This window comes from Corythoichthys intestinalis, chromosome 7 (assembly GCF_030265065.1).
Source record: "Corythoichthys intestinalis isolate RoL2023-P3 chromosome 7, ASM3026506v1, whole genome shotgun sequence".
In the NCBI taxonomy this organism is placed as follows: domain Eukaryota; kingdom Metazoa; phylum Chordata; class Actinopteri; order Syngnathiformes; family Syngnathidae; genus Corythoichthys; species Corythoichthys intestinalis.
In genome coordinates this window covers 21,578,412-21,597,158 of record NC_080401.1, presented here as the reverse complement: position 1 = coordinate 21,597,158, position 18,747 = coordinate 21,578,412, and the positions used below count along the sequence as shown (strand labels likewise).

General features: G+C 37.2%; 1 protein-coding gene across 14 annotated transcripts in view; it reads left to right on the top strand.

Moving 5' to 3' along the window:
* The window catches only part of ptprsa (protein tyrosine phosphatase receptor type Sa), a 374,739-nt gene extending 356,588 nt beyond the window's left edge, over nucleotides 1–18,151 (top strand). For 6 of the 14 annotated variants that reach the window (XM_057840793.1, XM_057840795.1, XM_057840789.1 and 3 more), the window contains 6 exons: nucleotides 3,119–3,297; nucleotides 3,942–4,068; nucleotides 4,160–4,285; nucleotides 8,869–9,023; nucleotides 13,405–13,540; nucleotides 14,906–18,151. In XM_057840793.1, coding sequence (XP_057696776.1) covers nucleotides 3,119–3,297; nucleotides 3,942–4,068; nucleotides 4,160–4,285; nucleotides 8,869–9,023; nucleotides 13,405–13,540; nucleotides 14,906–14,974 — 792 coding nt within the window. In that variant the 3' untranslated portion in view covers nucleotides 14,975–18,151. The remainder of the gene's footprint in view (nucleotides 1–3,118; nucleotides 3,298–3,941; nucleotides 4,069–4,159; nucleotides 4,286–8,868; nucleotides 9,024–13,404; nucleotides 13,541–14,905) is intronic. The other 8 variants (XM_057840796.1, XM_057840794.1, XM_057840797.1 and 5 more) reach the window with 5 other exon arrangements.
* Nucleotides 18,152–18,747: the final 596 nt, after the last annotated feature.

Sequence of the window (18,747 nt, the reverse complement as noted above, 5' to 3'; positions counted from 1 at the left end):
ATGGTCCTTAAGTAATTTAGTTTAAATTAAGGGGCTTCAGTTTTAAAGTGATTTTTGCAGTCTTTTTTTAATATATTATACTATGAATCTTAATATTATTCCAGGTGGACTCGAACAAACTTTACTAAAGCTAGAACATATCTTGTACAAAGGTAGCATTATTATGTGTCTACACACAAGCAAGCTGGCCAAGCTAAATGGAGATCCTCCTCATTGCCAGCTGTTAGAAAATGTAATGCTTGTAGAACGCTTTGATCTATTTTAAGTCAGCAGAGGGTGCGAGGCAACACTGTTGCTTAGATGGACAACATTTGGCATGGGTTCCTCTTTTCATATGTGTGTAAATACGCAAGTCTCTTTGTAAATGTGTGCCCCACCCCATACCATGTTCCACAAGCGATTGCTAGGTATGGTTAATAAAAACTTAAATTACATTTATAAACAAATGTTATAGTTTTACTTAGAGGAATTAAATCATTTAAATGTAATTTTTGAGTCATTTAATCGTGCTTTAACTCAATTAATTGCATAATTCCCAAATGTAATATCGAAACGCATCTGTATTTTATATTTTTCATTGGTTTTACCTTGTCAATACAGTCATCTGTATTGTTAAGCATCTTGTTAAGAAAGCGATCTGTTTCATCGAAAAATGTCGTGTAATATATAATCAACTTATAAAATTCTACCTGCTGACCTCGTATTACATTCACACATATTAAAAGTTAATTTCAGTGTAATGTTCCAAGTTAGTCATCTTCCCATTCCCCAATCTCATTCATCAACGTGGCACTCCACCAAGAAACATTAACTGTGCTCATGTGTTTCCACTTAGTGACGCACAGTCGTGATGGAATCACTGAGTAACAGATGATAATGCTTAGCTGATGTCAGGAGTTGAAAACAGGAATGATAATGTTCACTCTCAGCCTGTATTGAGAGATGGGTGAATGAGTGAAGAGGATGGGGTGGCACATTACTAAGAGTGATGATTATGAATGATGAACACAGTCACATGCATTTACCCTCGTCATATAGAGGATACTAAACAAAGATGAAACAAAAAGTTCTTATTCTGACTATAAAGTTTAGTTCATGCGTAATGCAAGGTGCATGTGGTTTAAAAATAACGTCATTTCAGCACCATGCCTCTCCGCGCAACTTCTGCACGTGCTAGGTTTCTGCAGCACGTACCTGTTGAAATCTTTAAGCAGATATTTCTATGTGGAAAATCATGAAAGACAATGTAATATTGGTGGAGGTTCATCAGTCTACTTCTGTTACAATGTTGTGTTGTTTGTATGCCATGTAAGCTTTTTGCTGTGGAAGAATATCTGCTACTGCCGGGGCAATCTGCACATAGTGTAAAAATGCTTCAAAATACAGTATGTGTCAGCTTGTTTACTTGCATCTCATATCCACACAAGAACGCTCAATGTAACAAGCATAAATCAAGCTTTGGTCAGATTCAGGTTTTTTAATGTTAGAAATGTTGTACCTGTAAATTGGGAGAAAGTGAGGACACGGTAGAAGAAAACGTCTGAAGCAAAATCACAAAAGTTGCATTTTGTAGTTACCATATTTTCCGCACGATAAGGCGCACCTAAAAGCCTTAAGTTTTTTCAAAACAGACAGTGCGCCTTATAATCCTTTGCACATATGTATATGGATCGATATTGGTTCATCATGGCATGACATTCCCTTTAGTGCAGCACCATCTAGTGGATGTATAACGCAACCCCAACCACCACTACTACTACTACTACTACTACTACTACTACTACTACTGCACCTTATAATGTGGTGTGTGTTATACTAGTATATGAAAACCATTTTAAAACAGGCCATCCATTGAAGGTGTGTCTTATTGTGCGGAAAATACAGTACTTAAATTCCGTGTTCACAAAACAAAATTGATTGATACTTCAAATTTGCGGATGTAGTATGCGGGCCCAGTGTGAAGTTGGCAGCACCACCAAAACCACTTAATGTTCTAAGTATGGGATAACAATCCCACCAAAATTCAGTTTTGTGTTTCATAACGTTTAGACCGCGACGACAGGGTCAAGCATCGTCAAGATTTCCACTCTAAAAGTAGTTTTCAGATTTTTTCAGTTCAGCCCCCCAAATAGCTGTCTCTGATTAAACGATATGGACACCTAGGAAATATTTTTGTGTTTTTCCTTATTACCATTGTTGTATAATTAACCCCTGACTTGAACTGAAATGGCCTCTGTAATGAAACAAACATTGTCAGATTGTTTAAAGTAACGGACTTCAAAAATATGTCTGTACAATAATTTTGCGACAAAGAAGACTCATTATTCATTGTATGCTTGTGTTGTGGTGCAGTATTGACAATTTTGAAATGCACCCTCCTTTTGGGAATGCTTAATTATGGAAAAGATAGAATATAGATCGGCCCTGTTATATAATTGTGTATTCAGTTAGCAGTCAAATAAACAAACTGCTAAGGAACTAAGAGGTGGATCTGCATGGATAACAACACTTGGACATGGTGGATTTTGAGCGCAAAAATGAAATGTGACACATTTTGCTTCGATTGCCATAAACATGACACGTAATCATTTTGATACCAACATTAGATTTACCACACATTCTTATAATGAATAATTGCTGAATCATTTTATCCTTAGTTTGAATATCCTTCTGTGAAACATTCTTTTGCATTCTTTCCAACGTTATCAAAGGAGCGAGTGACCCACTTTTCCCAGAGTTTGAAGTTTCCTTCATTCTTTATCCACAAGCTTGTTTATGCGTATCTGTGTTTGGCATAGAGTAGATCCTCACAAATGATATTGACTTGCCTGGTCTCATTTTTTTCAGGATAAATAGATTAATTCACTTCCTGAAGAATGCATGACTATTAAAAATTTACCTCTAATACTGTAGCATTATTATGTTTTTCCAATCAGATTGGCCGTCAGATGCTTGTGTGGCATAGAAAGCTTATCTTAAGTTTACCTCTGCCTTACTCTAACTTTTCTTTCCTCTTCTATTCTTATAAAAAATATTGTAGTCCATGGTATTTATCTCTTGTCATCAGTGGAATGCTTTACATTATTTTCCTTTCTTCTGTTCATTTATCATTTATCAGCGTTTGGCCAACTCCAAAGCCCACACGTCACGCTTCATTAGTGCCAACCTCCCCTGCAACAAGTTCAAGAATCGCCTGGTAAACATCATGCCCTATGAGACCACACGTGTCTGCCTGCAACCAATCAGAGGCCTGGAAGGATCTGACTACATTAATTCCAGCTTTATTGATGGATACAGGTAGGATGATGTGGTTATGTGAGGATTGGAGATGCACTGAAAATTAGGTGGGCGGAAATCTTCAGCCAAAACGTCACTAATAGAAATAACAGAGCCGAAACAGAATGTTGTAATGACTAAAGCAAAACTGCGAGCTCTCTGGCCGGGCGGACTGTTCCCCGGTGGTATTCCCAAAATTGATTAAGCTGGAGTTTTTAGCTATACAGGCCCCTGGAAACAGTCCACCCACCCAAAGTGCTCACTTACTGGCCAATACAACATGTGGTGCATGCAAAGCTAGCTGAAACTTTAAGAAAATGGAATGTGGTGGACGGACAAAGTTTGTGGTGCGTGCTTTATATCATGTGCATCATCTATAATCGAGCATTGAATTGATATAGCATGCTAGTTTTAGATAGCTGTCCGTCAAGCCTTCTGTCAGTGGCACATTTTTTTTTCTTTTATTTCGAAAAACGGCTGGCCTGTAATTATTTACAGCAGGTTTTGTAATTGCAACACTAATTCACATATTTTTTTTCTACTATACCCTTCTAAGTGCCTATTTTATTTTGTCATTTTCTTTATTAGTATGTTAAATACTATGTGTACGGTATATGTTATTCATTACATAATTTGTATAACATGATGTAACTTTATTTGTACAGGCAACAGAAAGCCTACATTGCCACACAGGGCCCTCTGGCAGAAACTACAGAGGATTTCTGGAGGATGCTGTGGGAGAACAACTCCACCATTGTAGTCATGTTGACCAAACTGAGGGAGGTGGGAAGGGTATGATATTAACTCACACACTTAAACAGTTGCATCATTGGTATAAATGAGACATTTTATTAAGCCACAATTATGTCATCTTTTAACACAGGAAAAGTGTCACCAGTATTGGCCAGCAGAGCGTTCTGCTAGGTATCAGTACTTTGTGGTGGACCCCATGGCTGAGTATAACATGCCTCAGTACATCCTACGAGAGTTCAAGGTCACAGATGCCAGGGTAAAATAATGAGATCTCAAGACCAATGTCATCAGCTTTTATCATTTGCAGCAAATGTTTCAGTAACCCTAAGTGGCAAACACATACAGTAGAGGGAAAGGGGGCCTGCTGTTGAAAATAGATTCCCTGGGTTTATTTTGAGCCCAATTATCTAGGATAATATTAAACTGCAGCAGTACTGCGGCACTGAAGCAAAACTGCTTTTGTTGTCCAACTAGGTGGACATTTGCTATTTCCCAAGCTGTGTGGCAGCTTGTTAGTTAAATTTCTTCTTGTTGGTAACAGAGCATGTTGTATATTATACACCGTACAAACATAAACCTGTCAAATGCACAAGTATGCGCATAATCATGGACAGATAGATGGTCTGTAGACACACATTCAACCAATTATTTATATTCATATTCATGGCTATCCTGTTGTTTTTATCACGCTAATTTACAATGATCAAAGGTATAAAAAAACAAAAACAAGAACAATTATAGTTTAATTTTACTTAAGTATACTAATTCTCCAATTTCATTCAAATCATCAGTTTTTGAGAGGCAATCTTGATGACAAAAAGAACAACTATTAACTTTAGCAACAGCTAAGTTTTTAAGTAAAATGAATGAATTTAATTTATTATTCATTAACAAAAATGCATAAGTTAATTGAACCTTCATTTTCTGTTTTTTTTATTTTCCTTTTCAGAAAAGTTAGTAATAAAAATATTTTGCCAGACTTCAATCTGCAAATGAGGCATTTCGCAGCAAATTCCAAGACTGCTTGTGAAAGAATTTCTTCAATTCATATAGAGAAGATAACTTCTGCCATGTGTAAAAGGGCGCATCTATATCTGGCGTCACACAGAAGGGCACGTTATTAAGCACAGTATAATCTATGTAATAGAAATCAATTTTCACACCACTGTAAAATATGATCATTCAGCGTTACCGTTCAGTCTCATAGGGTCTTAATTATGAGAGAAGAACAACAGCAGTAGCAACATGACTCACAGTTTGAATCATCAATATTATAGACAAACCACCACGAGGAGGTTGAAACTAATAGTGGAAGTTATTTTATAAGGGATTAAGTCTGTGGGAATTGTAGAGCAGTGCTATCATTGTAGATTCATATGGGAAAGGAGTGTGTGTAGGTTGCTTGATTTAGCTTCTGAAAAACATCTGCGCTTGTGGGAATAAACTAGAATTAACCCCACATCATACTGTCTATGTACTTATATGTTTGTTTGATTAAATGAGAGTATGCTTGCACACAGTCCTTTTGCAAAGTAATAGCATTGCATGCATGCCTCAACACTCACATCTAGTGAACCAGTCACGTATTTAATCATACAATTTGACACGCAGTGTGGGCCCTCAGGTTGTGTGTTAAAATTTCCTTTTTTCCCCCCCTTCTCTTTAGCGAGCATGGGGCCCATTGTGTTGTGTTTGCCGTTCTCGGTTTATTTTTAATCCTCCTATTGAGGCGTGATGTTTTGTAGATGATAGACAAAGGGCGAAAAGAAAGGAAACATATACTACCCATCTCACAACCAGAAGACGAACGTAGCCTGTATAAAAAACTGTTAGCGTGAAGAGATTACTGTGATAGAATCACTGTATCAAGCATGTAAGAACACATTGCGTTATGAACGGTGTAAAAAAACAACTGCTAAGATTTTTTTAATTGTAATTGTTGTTGATTCAGTTATATTATTGGTATCAGTGAAATTCTATGGAAGCAGTCGGGTAATCTGCAACTTCATGTCAATACAGTGGTATGGAAAAGTATCTGAACCTTTTGGAATTTCTCACATTTCTGCATAAAATCACCATCAAATGTGATCTGATCTTCGTCAGAATCACACAGATGAAAATACAGTGTCTGCTTAAACTAAAACCACCCAAACATTTATAGGTTTTCATATTTTAATGAGGATAGCATGCAAACAATGACAGAAGGGGAAAAATAAGTAAGTGAACCCTCTGCCTAAGGAGACTTAAAGAGCAATTGAAACCAATTTTTACCAAACATTTTATGTCAGATGTGTGCCCAATCACTGATGACTGGTTTTTAGTTGCCTGGCACACTATAAAAGACACACCTGGTGGGAAAGGTCTTGATGAGAAGCATTGTCTGATGTGCATCATGGCTCGGTCAAAAAAGCTGTCTGAAGATCTGCGATCAAGGGTTTTTGATTTGTATAAAGCTGGGAAAGGATACAAAACCATCTCTGAAATTCTGGATGTTCATCAATCGACAGCCAGAGAAGTTGTCTACAAATGGAAAGAGTTTGGCACTGTTGCTTCTCTCCCAAGAAGTGGCCGTCCAAGATGACGCCAAGAGTTCAGCGCAGAATTCCCAGAGGTAAAAAAGAACCCTAGAGTGACTGCTAAAAACTTACAGAAATCACTGGCGCAGTCAGTCTCTCTGCACACATCAATTATATGTAAAACTATGGCCAAGAATGGTGTTCATGGGAGGACTCCACAGAGGATGCCACTGGTGTCCAAAAAAACCACTGTTGCTCGTTCACAAAAAGGCACTTGGACACTCCACAGAAGTTTTGGCAAAATATTTTGTGGACTGATAAAACCAAAGTTGAATTGTTCGGGAGTAACACACAACGTCATGTGTGGAAGAAAAATGGAACAGCTCACCAACATCAACACCTCATCCCCACAGTGAATCATGGTGGAGGGAGCATCATGATTTTGACAAAGATCAAATCACATTTTATGGTGATTTTTTGCAGAAATGTGAGAAATTCCAAAAGGTTCAGATACTTTTTCATACCACTGTAGATGGATGATGCATAGTAAATTCTTAGCCTTAGAGATGGATGATTATAAGATGATAATACTTACCAACTTCATTTTCCATGTATATCATGAAAACAATTTAATTGATGGAAACCTGAGAAAACATACTCTGCTGTGTACTGAACCAAAATAATGATCGCTACCTTTCCATCTGAAGCACTGAAGACATTCACTGTAATGAAGCTCATCATAGAAGCAGGGACTAGCGTTAGGTACCGAAACCCGGTATCAATTTATCGGACTGAATAAAAACAAACATTTCAGTGCTTGAGTATACATGTCCTCTGATTGCTTGCTCGTATTTTTAGGGCTTTGGTGTAATTAATACCACCTCTGTGGCTGTAATCGCATGACATCTTAAGTGCATAGTGTACGCAGCCATTTCTAATTTAAAAAAACAAAATCCAGTCCAATTTGAAGTCCATGACATCCAAATAATAATAAAGATTAATTGAATCGGTGTACTCCTAATTTAACGTTAAGTGGCCGTAATATTACAGTTAAACCTTACTACATTTTTCAGTTGCATTACATTGTCAGTTGTGCTCTGCCCCACAAATTAACACTTTGAGGTTTACATTTGTCACATTCCTTATTTTATAGCATAGACATATGTGTGTGCCATTTCAGTTTTACAAATTACAGTAAGTGCTTTTGTCAAGAGAATGAGGACGACAGTAAAGTAAATAAAGATTGACTCAAAAAAAAAAAAAAAAAAAAAAAAAAAATGAAACCCAATCCTTGCAGGGACATCACTTTTATAATTAGTAATCAATCTATGGCTACTCTTGCAAAACTTTATCCGCAAAATAGGAAGTAATGCCTCAAAAATTAATGAATTAAGTTTTTGCTCAGAAGGGAAACCGGAGACAAAACACTTTGTAATTTGCTTTTAATTACCAATAATAGTATAGTATTCTGTGCTGTGCTGTGCTGTGTTGTGCTGTACTGTACTGTGGAAATTAGTTTATAGTGAGGAAGGGAATACCTGTCTTAACTGCTAAAGGTGGCGATTCTCTTCATATGTAAAAGTAAAGTACCAGGTTGAGAGGAGTGCATTAAACATTGGAATGGTTTTATCAATCCTTAAAATCCTGCTATTTAGCAAGTTAATAACATTCAGTCTAATATCAAAATAATTAAATTGACTTCTTAGCCAGCTGACTTGACATGTCAGTTTTGATTTTCTCTTTTGGCCATGCAATCCCAGATCCTGTTGAACTAGACATCTAGTATAGCTTCTAAATCTCCACCGCCTTTCTCCCAACACCCATCCATCATATTGCACTATTGATCGCATCACAGGATTATCCTATTCTACACGCTGTCTGGGACGAGGCACGTGTCGTGCCAATGCACTATTGATTAGTTTCAAGTGGGAACCATCTCGCTACACACTAACAAAACTAGCAGGAGAGAAAATGGAGACAATTGGGGAGTCAAGGGTGAACTTGATTACACAGCACTTTCAACAAAAACTATTCCTCCATTATGCATTTCATTGTGACAAATTTTAATGATACACAATTGGAAAATTCCACTAGGTGGGACAGTTACTTGGTAATTGAAGCCTTAAACTTTTACTGGGCAGTTTTCTGTCCATCTAAACTACATTAACATCCAACTCAATATCTTAATTGTCTATTTTTAAACCTTCACCGATCTTTTCATGATGCACAAGTTTTTTTTTTTGTTTTTTTGTTTTTTGTACGTATTATTTTGTAAGTTATATGTACTCTTTAATTTTTGCTCAAGTCTTCAATTTTCCTGCAGGATGGCCAATCCAGGACAGTAAGACAGTTCCAGTTTACCGACTGGCCAGAGCAAGGTGTTCCAAAATCTGGCGAGGGTTTCATTGATTTTATTGGCCAGGTGCATAAAACCAAGGAACAGTTTGGACAGGATGGACCAATCTCTGTCCATTGCAGGTAGGAGCACTCTTTCCTCTTTTTATGAAAATAAAATAAAAAAAAATAATAGAGGTAGTCCGCAGTTTACGAACGAGTTCCGTTCCTGCGCTGGTGATGTAACCTTGATTTTAGTGTAAATCAGAATCAACTCTTTAAATACCTCTAAACACCCTCTAAATTAAAAATAAAAATAAAAAATCCCAAATCCCAAAACATTGTACTGTCCTCGCCAGACGTTGGCGCTAAGTCCTAGGTAGACAGCGGGCTAAGCTCCGATATGACGATGTTAGACGTCCGTGTGGTTTGCTGATTTTATTCAGCTGCACATGACATCAACACTTACAGAATGAAACTAAAATAAAATGAAATTAAATCACTCTCACAAGTAGCTGCTGATACAGCGATACAACGATTAGAATGTATCAGTTAGCGTCCGCACATCATCAAAAACCATCACATAAACTAGGCCCAAGTATTCAACCACAACTGAAAAACCACAATAAACAGTACATAAACTCAGCCAAGTATTTGACCACAACTGAAAACGCACAATAAACATTACCAAAGGGGTTATATACAGTCTTCGCCTCTGGATGCTTCACAAGCAACAAATGTGCGCACAGGCTGTCACTTCTTCATTCGGCTGCGTTCTTCCTCATATATGTTTGTTTGTGGGATGGGCAGTGTGTACATGCTCTCACGTGAGCAAGTCCAACCTGCTCTACGCTTCCTGCACCAAAATAAAAGCATGCATCACAAAACAAGTCAACATTTTAAAAAAACAATGACGAGACAAGCGTCGTGAACTCGTTATCACGCAAGTCAGGTACATCGTAACCCAAGGACTACCTGTAACTTAAAACCTAAGGATAAAACATAACAACAAAAATACTTTAATTTACTTTTTGGTGTTAAAAATATTTTCTCTTGAATAAACACTGCATTTTCAAGAAACTTTGATGTTCAAAGGCAGTCACTTTTTAAACTAACAGTGTTTTTAAATAGCCTACCGTCTCCTGTGGTGTAATCCCCACAGCATCACCAGGTATTATATACCCTCTTTTTTTGCCATGGCAATATTCTGAACCTCCTCAGGCCCATCTCTTTCATAATTGATAAGGCTGAGATGCAGCTTGGCATTTGCAAAGAAGAGGAACATGAAATAATACAGCCATTCTTTTTGTTTTTATGATCCATGATGGATTCTAGTACCTGGGGTGTAGATTCCAAGGTTACCTACATCATTAACTTGGCATGCTAGACTTGAGGAGAAATTGATATTTACTTCTTGTGGTCATGATCCAGAGCTCAGATTATTCATATTTTAGCTGTGGGCCTTGGGAAGGATCTATCAGCTCTTGTAACTAGAAAATGGAAAACACTTATTTTCAGGGGGGTTTTTTTCTCATGAAAAAAGAAAAAGTTTGGAGAAAGCACTGAGCTCACAACATAGACATGAGGTGCTAAATTTAGTTCCAAAAATTCTTAGTGTATCTCATATTATTAATATCAAAATGTATATTATTTCTAATGTGTTTCAAGTACCTGCCATTCTTTACCTAAATTCTTGTCAGAGCTGGCTTATTGTAGCCTTTCAGTTGGTGGAGGAAAAAAAAAAAGACAGAAATCACTACCGCATTAACCAAATGACTCATTTTCTTGATGTCTCATAAATATGCTTTACTTTTCAAAAAAGAGGCATTGGGGCCTTTTTTCCACGTTCGTGTCATATGGGTGTAATGACATCATCAAACATAACATCACCTTTCCCCATTTGAGGAAGCTGATGTCACCAGCAATCAAACAGCCTACTGAGAATTGTAAGCTCTGGGAGTCTAATAAATTTAGTTCCAAGGAAATTCATAACAAGTTTAATAGGTCCTCCGTCTTCTAAAGTAACATAGGTAACATAAACTATCGTGAAAATAAATGCATTTCTATGAAACCACTGTATTCCTTTAAAAATAGGGTTTTTTCTGCTTTTCATTGCTTTGTTGCTTCAAGAGCCAATTTCCAAAACACTGCCATTAGCACATTTGAAGAGGCGGCCTAAGGAAAAATAAATTTTTCAAAACAGAATTATTTTCAGTTTTTTAACATTATGAGAAGAGGGTCAGTACAGGGTCACACTAATGGTATCAGGCATTTACAGAATGGTGAAAAGTAACTCCCTATAAATATTCGGTTTAGTATAAAAGACATCTTCTGTTCACCACCGTTTTATCTGTAAAACATCTTCTCTGCCACTTATCCTCACAAGGGTTGTCAAGTTACAGGTACCTATCCTAGCTAATTGGGCAGGAGGCGGGGTACACCCTGAACTGGTTGCAAGCCAATTGCAGATCTGTCAAACAGGACAAAATTATTCATGCGTAATCTCAATAATTCATGTTCAGTTTTAAGATTATATTCCATCCACCTGCTTTTAACATTTTATTTACTGTATATCCAACCTATCTTTTTATATTGAGTTAAACAGAATTTAATTAATTGTTTGTATCAAGATTAGTTTCTTTGTTGCCTTGTCATTGCTTTGCCTTCTTTCGGTTGAAGTCTTTGTCCTTTTCCCTTACTTGGAGCCTTCCTCTTCTGTCATCCCAGTTTCTAGTTCCTAATCCTCTGCTCGACTCCCTCAATTCATTTTGGTCTGTTCATTCTTTCAGCAATCCTTTATTCCGTTCCCACCAATCTCTCCACTCCTCCCACCGTCAGTCTTTTTCTCAGCCGCTATCTAATAGACCTTTGTGGGTTTTGTCATTAATTGGCTGATTACATTCCCTGAATGGTAGACTCTAAATCCTCTCAGTCGGCCATGGCTGGTCCACCCTTTATTTGTGGAGTGGACAGTACTGGTGAGAGAGGAGCACTAGGAAGAGGAATTTGAGTCCATGTGACAAAGCTGTGATCGACTGGAAACTGGAAGCTGCTTTGGGTGGCCTAAGAGATACAGCAGGAATGAAAGTCAGAGAGTGTGTGTGGTTGGCTGGATAGATGGGTCAGCTAAGAACTGTTTGATATCATCGAGTTTTTTTTTTTTTTTTCTAATGGTCCCAAACACTTTGGTCTTAAAGAGTTTTGTTCTCTGACACTCACATACACACAAACATCAAAAAAGCTTTCACATTTGGAGGAAGCCCAAATGAAATTGTTGTCATGTCAATTATTGTCCCAATGGTGAAGTGGAAGTCATTTCACAGCAAAGGAGCTTAGAGAAGCAGCTTTGAAGTATTTGCGGATTCCAGTTAAGACTCAAGACTGTATTTCTGGACACAAGCTGCAGCCAGAGAGATGTCAAGATTTTTCTGACATTTATCTGACGTCAAACTATCCTTGCCATCAGTACTGTGACCTTGCTATTTGATTTATCCTCATCAAGGGTTACAATTAGTTGTTTTTTGTGTTAGTCAGTTTGAAGATGTTTACTTGCGCAAAATACATTTCATAGGAGGTGATTGATTAATGTATCGTATTTACTACAGGGCCCTTAAGCCAAAATTTCACGGTATTGCAATTATAGCTCTAAAATGTGTTACTTTGAGATGTCTTGGTTTAAAAAGAAAAAAAAAATCCATCAAACAGGATTTATATTTTTTTCAAAACATTAGCAAATTGGAACATAAGGAAAATATTAAGTTAAAATAAATACCAAAAAATGACTGAAATATTCTAAATAAGATTAAAATAAATGCAGTCACTGCTTAACATTATTACCATCAGAACAAATTTAATTGAATTATTTCCCATAAAAAGTACGTGTGTATGTCTCATATCATGTTTACATTATACACACACACCATTTCTCAGCGCAGACAGTTGCTAGAGAGAGAAAAAAAAACTGATGTTTTACCACCGCTAGACACACTAAACATGCTGGAATTAACTCTTGTAGCTGGTGGGAAACGTTCATGACAGTGTTTACTAACCTTTAATTTTGTATAAATGCGAAATCATATTGGAGCTATTGCCTCCTCTGCAGTCACCCTCGGCAAACATGTTTTACATGTCTGTTGGCCCTTTCCTCTAAGCCGCAGCCAAGATACTTTTCTGAAGCCAAAGTATTCCCATACCAGGGATTTCGTTTTCTTCGATGGGGGAAAAAGTTTCACCTCCTCCAGCCATCGTGTAGCACAGCTGACTCACTAACACTGGGCAACAATCGGTGGGGGTGGCGGATGGTCAAGCCTTGCAGCTGCAAGCGTGGGATTTCTCCCTGCATTTTTGGGACATAAAAAATAGCTAGTACTGTAGGGACGGTAAGACCGACAATTTTGGCGGTTTTGAAACCTTGACGTTTTCATACCACGGTATACCTTGAAACCGGTAATCAGCACATGTCTAATACATTCAGTACATGCTATTTCTGCTCTAAAGTTATTTACATTGGTTTTCCATTTTGTAGTGCTGGTGTGGGGCGGACTGGAGTCTTCATCACCCTCAGCATCGTCCTGGAGCGAATGCGTTACGAAGGTGTTGTTGATATCTTCCAGACAGTGAAGATGCTCCGGACACAGAGGCCAGCAATGGTCCAAACTGAGGTCAGATATTCCGAACATACTTATTCTCCAAATAAATATCATAACAAATGCAACATGTAAAATGATACTAATTATAGTTATGTCTTTAAAGCAGACGATGTATACCAGTTCTTTTTTAAACATAGCTTATAGTCAAATAGTTAAGGTTTGGGGGGAGGGGGGTAACTTGATCGCAATGTAACTTCAAACGAAAACAGAAAGTGGCCACGCATATTATTCAAATTGCAATCACTGAAAAGCTTTCAAACCTAAACTTGCATAAAGGTGACAGGAACATCTACCTTTATGTAAAATGACATTGCCCAGTCCTTATTCAGTAACTAGCGCCATCTATTAAAATAAATACAATTAACGTCTCTCACCAATGACATCTTAGTAGTCGTGTCTATTATCTATTAGCATTCATTGGCATAGAATTAGGAGAATGGGATTTCTTTTATGAGCATGGCAATTCAGTGTGACCTATTTCGGTGATCTATGATATTTTTTTAGCATCAGTTACATGTCTCCTGTGATCTTTGCGACTACACCAATGCTAACATAACGGTTTAAAGTTGCCTAACCCCTGGTAACATTAAGTTTACATGGCAACACAGAGATGCAATAATCTGATTCGACCAAAAAAAATGTGCGCACACTTGACTAGAATCTGGGCATCCAAAGCACAGTCAGAAGCGATGAAATGGAACATAATTCAACTGGAAATAATTTAATGCAATTTTGATTTTTGTTGCAATCGCAAATCAGAGCTTCTGATAATGTTTAGGCTGGGAGAGAAGGCCTTAAAGGCCTTGACTGCATGCCACTGCAATATGCAATAGAAAGGGTTTTGCCCTCTGCAGGGAGTCTAATTAAACAACCTGGACATGCCAGCACCTAATATTCAGCCCTCAGAACCAGTGGGGGATACAAGCGAGTGTTCTGGAGGCAGTTTGACGGCATCTCATTAAACAGGAAGTGCAGTTGGTTTCAAGCGGTCCTTGATGCCTCGCTGCCCTGACACCGGGTGCCTATCTTTAGACAGCACTTACTGGCTTCAAACGCAGACTGCGTTGCGGCAGGTTAACAGAGCGCCGGCCCACCTGGGACCTGCTGACCACCTGCTTCTGAACAGAATGTGCATGAATGTCCTCAACTTTGTTTGAGGGCAGCTAAATTTAATTAAAGTAGAGTGGAACTCGTTATCAAATGACCTCTAAAAGTTGCTGCTTTTACATTAACTATGCAATGCCTTAAATGTCTTTCCTGACATAATCTGCATTAAAAACATTTTTTTTATGACATGGCGATCAAAGCTTTGCTCAAAGTACTAAAGAAATTATATTTCTAATATTTTTTTCTCCCCCTGTGTATGCCGTTCAACAGGATGAGTACCAGTTCTGCTATCACGCCGCTCTGGAGTACTTAGGAAGCTTTGATCACTATGCAACGTAAAAGCCATCTCTTTCCCCCATGAGTCCTGTCCCCCCCATCAACAGTCTCCTGAGCCATGAAAACTTTTTGAAACATCAGTGTCACAACAATGACACTCTTCATTAAGATGCATCGAACAAAGATTTTTTGGCACCACTTCAACCAGATTAATTCCAATCAGGACAGGCTAGTTCATATTCCAAAGTTAAGAAAAGATGACCACCATCAGGAGTGGAACCCGGAATCATTGGCTCAAACGGTGGGGGCGATCCAAGTGTCTGACTTCTTACCTTACCTCAAGTGTTTCCATACCGACATTGTAAACAGTCGCCAAAATGTCACACAACATGTGAAGTACAGGGCAAATATCAATGAGCTGGCTCTAGCCAAGAAGGAGTGATTTTCTGTCATGATTTTTGATATTCCTGGATGTAGAGGAAGTTACAAGTATTTTTCCCGCTTTCTGACATATTTTGTGAGTAGTGTTCAGAGAAATGACCAAATGGTGATCGCATCGCTCTCCCAAACTCAACCAAAAGCATGGAGACAGCAAAGTATGTGATCAGCAAAGAAACACTAATGATGAGCAATGTTTGTTTGGAGAGAGTGTGACGGTAAATCTCACATCACATGATCAGAAGGAAAATCGTCAGGACGTAAGCAACATCACGTAGCTTCAGATGGGTTCTCTCACCAACTGGATACTCGTCTGTGAGTCACCAGAGAGCTGTGGGACGCTGTGCCTGTAAAAAGAAGCTGGGTTGTCTGTGACCCATTTTTTTTTTTTTCTATCGACTTTGGGGTTGCAATCTATAGAAGACATACGTCAGGCAAGAAGCTTTGGAACAACCAGATTAACTAGACAAAGATGGGCCACAAAGCCTTTCTGTGTGTATAGTGACAAATGCTCATCCTAAATATGTCAATATCTTTTTTGTTTTAAGTTTTTTGGGTTTGTTTTCTCAACCAAACATGCTGCTTATCTCATGTGCGTGTGACTCGTAAAGTAGGTTTATTTCAAAAGACTCAGAACAAATTGGGCCTGTTTCAATTACAAATCCTGGTGTTGGAAACATTTCCTTTAAGATCCACCGTACGCTCATTTGTTGGATTAAAAAGCGCTTTACTTTGAACCCTTCATACTCTGTGGTTGATAAAAGTGGAGCTACTTAGCTCTCAATGCTACGAATAAACACTTCGGTATAAGTTAATTGCACATCCTTGAGAAAAAGAACTTGAACAAAGTCCTGGTGGGAAAAAAAACTGCAGGTTGGATTTTACGCACTAATTTAAATGTGACCTATGAAGATCAACTCAGCGAGTTTTTATTTTAAGGCATCAATGCTTTGGTATGCGCTTCTTTGGATTCTGTTGAAGGTTTTTGAAAGATGTGCACAAAACAAACAACCAGAGTGATGAATGGACAGAACTGTGTGTAATCTTTTTGTATTTCCAAAAAGCCTTATTGTTATTGTAACATTATAAAAACATCAGTGTGGTATTATGCTGACTTATTTTGCATTACTTAGTTAACGTTTTTCTTTTCATTTTTTAACAGAGATGTTGTATCACATTTTCTAAAAAGAAATAGCAAAAGATAAAGTGCTTATTTGTTCGTATTATGTTAAAAGACATTCTATTTTTTCACTGTAGAAATGTTCAGTGTGTCTGTGTGTATGTGTGCATATATGCACATATATATTGCACACTCACACCGTCATATATATTTAAATGAAGACGATAAAAATATATCCATCTTGGTAACCTGTTTTTTTCTTTTTGAGTTGCCCAACCAGCACAGTATTTGAAGACGACTTCCTTTTATATTTTCCAGTTTAGCATTTCTTTTTAACCCAAAAAAATCATCATGCCGGTTCTGATGAGGATATGCTTTACAGATCATTTTTGAATAGAATTCACCAAGGTTATTAATTTTGTAGACAATAGTATTATTTTTATTTGTTTCTGCCGAAGGAAAACTAGTCCACACAGTATCTAACAATTCAAAATGATTATATTTTTCTTGTTATCTGAATCTGATTTGACATAATGTAGTATTATCATTAACAGGCTATGACCCTTGCTTTATGAAAATGCGTGTTCTTTGTACGTTATTTTTTTAACTTACTTATTACTTTCCATCATATTGTGGTAATTAATTTTTGTTACATATACGCAACAATCTACGTGTAAATAAACAAATATATAGAGTATATGTATTTGTAAATCATTTGACCCTCAAGAGTTTAAACGGTGCATTAGAGCTGTACAAGGAGTTACTTTCCACCAACTTGATGTTGGTTTAATTTTCATTTCCGAAAATAACTTTCTCCAATCCAGCTTCCTGGTGTTTACCAAGTTAACCAGGTAAAAAGGTACCATGTGTTTCTTTTTTTTGCTTTTATATTTTCTCTTCAGATGAAACTGGAAGCACTTAAACACATACACGTCAATTGGCGCATAAACAAAGGCAAATTTGCTTGTGAGCCTACAAATTTTGCCCCTGAATTTGTTATTGTTCAGTTGTCAAATGCATACAAACAAACTACAAATAATTTGGTTACAATGTGTCAAGTACTTACAGTAGCTAAAACTTATTTTGACATTCATGTGCAGCATTGTTGTTTTTGTAATGGGATGTCGAAAGGAATCAGGGCCAGAGCTAAACAGATGAAGGCTAAACCAGGACAACCAAAAACTTGCTGCAAAGTCATACTCACAGTCTGATGTTATAACAAATGGAACTCATGAAGTACAAAAATCCTTATTGTGGAACTGATGGGCGCACCCATGTCAAACTGTAACTGGTGGTCATTGGAAATGTGTGCAATTGAACTTTTCTGACTTTGTTTGAATACCTGGCGCAATCATGGGAATATGTCACAGAATATCTGGGTTAGGACAAAAAAAGAAAAGACTAACAAAAGAATGAAGCATTATTCACTACATACTGACCGAATGATCAAGAACTTCAAACTAGTTTTCATTTGTATGAGGGCCAAGTGCTGTCACTCTCAAATTGTTACATCTAACTGAAACATGATTGGTTTAAAGCCACTGTGTATGTAGATATGTTGACTTTGTATTAAAGAAATGTTGTCTGAAAAAAAAAAAAACTGTTCATCTGTGATTTTATACAATCATGTGTCAATTAATTCAGCTAAACCTGACAATCTACTGTATAGGGCAAAAATTATGAAAGGGAGTTGTTGTTTTTTTTTTAAGTGCTTTATTTTTCTTGTAAACTGAAAACATTTGAAAACAGCATTTGAAACATTATTGACAGGCTTGGTTTGTTGGCTTAGTGTGTCCCATTATATTGATTATTGAACAAAAAATACGACTTAATTTCTTTGCTCAAGTTCAGATTTGGGTTTTGAACATACAATACATTATAAATCGTGTGACCAGTGTTGTTAATCTTACTTTAAAAAATTAATTAGTTACAGTTACTAATTACTTCTCCCAAAAAGTAATTGAATTAGTAACTCAGTTTCCTCGCTGGACAAGTAATTAGTTACTCAGCAAAAAAAACTGACGTTGCTTTTCATGTTCTTTCACATCAAATGTGTTTATATTAACTGATTTTTTTCTATAAAAAAAATGTAGGTCACCCTTTTTACTCTGAATTTTTTTTTTATATTTCACAGATATAAGCGTGTAACAGTGTACAAACTTTTAACTTTCAAATGCTGTGAGAAAAAAAGACTTTTTGTTTTTCCTGTTGGACTGAACCCGCACCGAACCATGATCTCCTATACCGAGGTACGTATTAAACCCTGACTTGTGTGTAT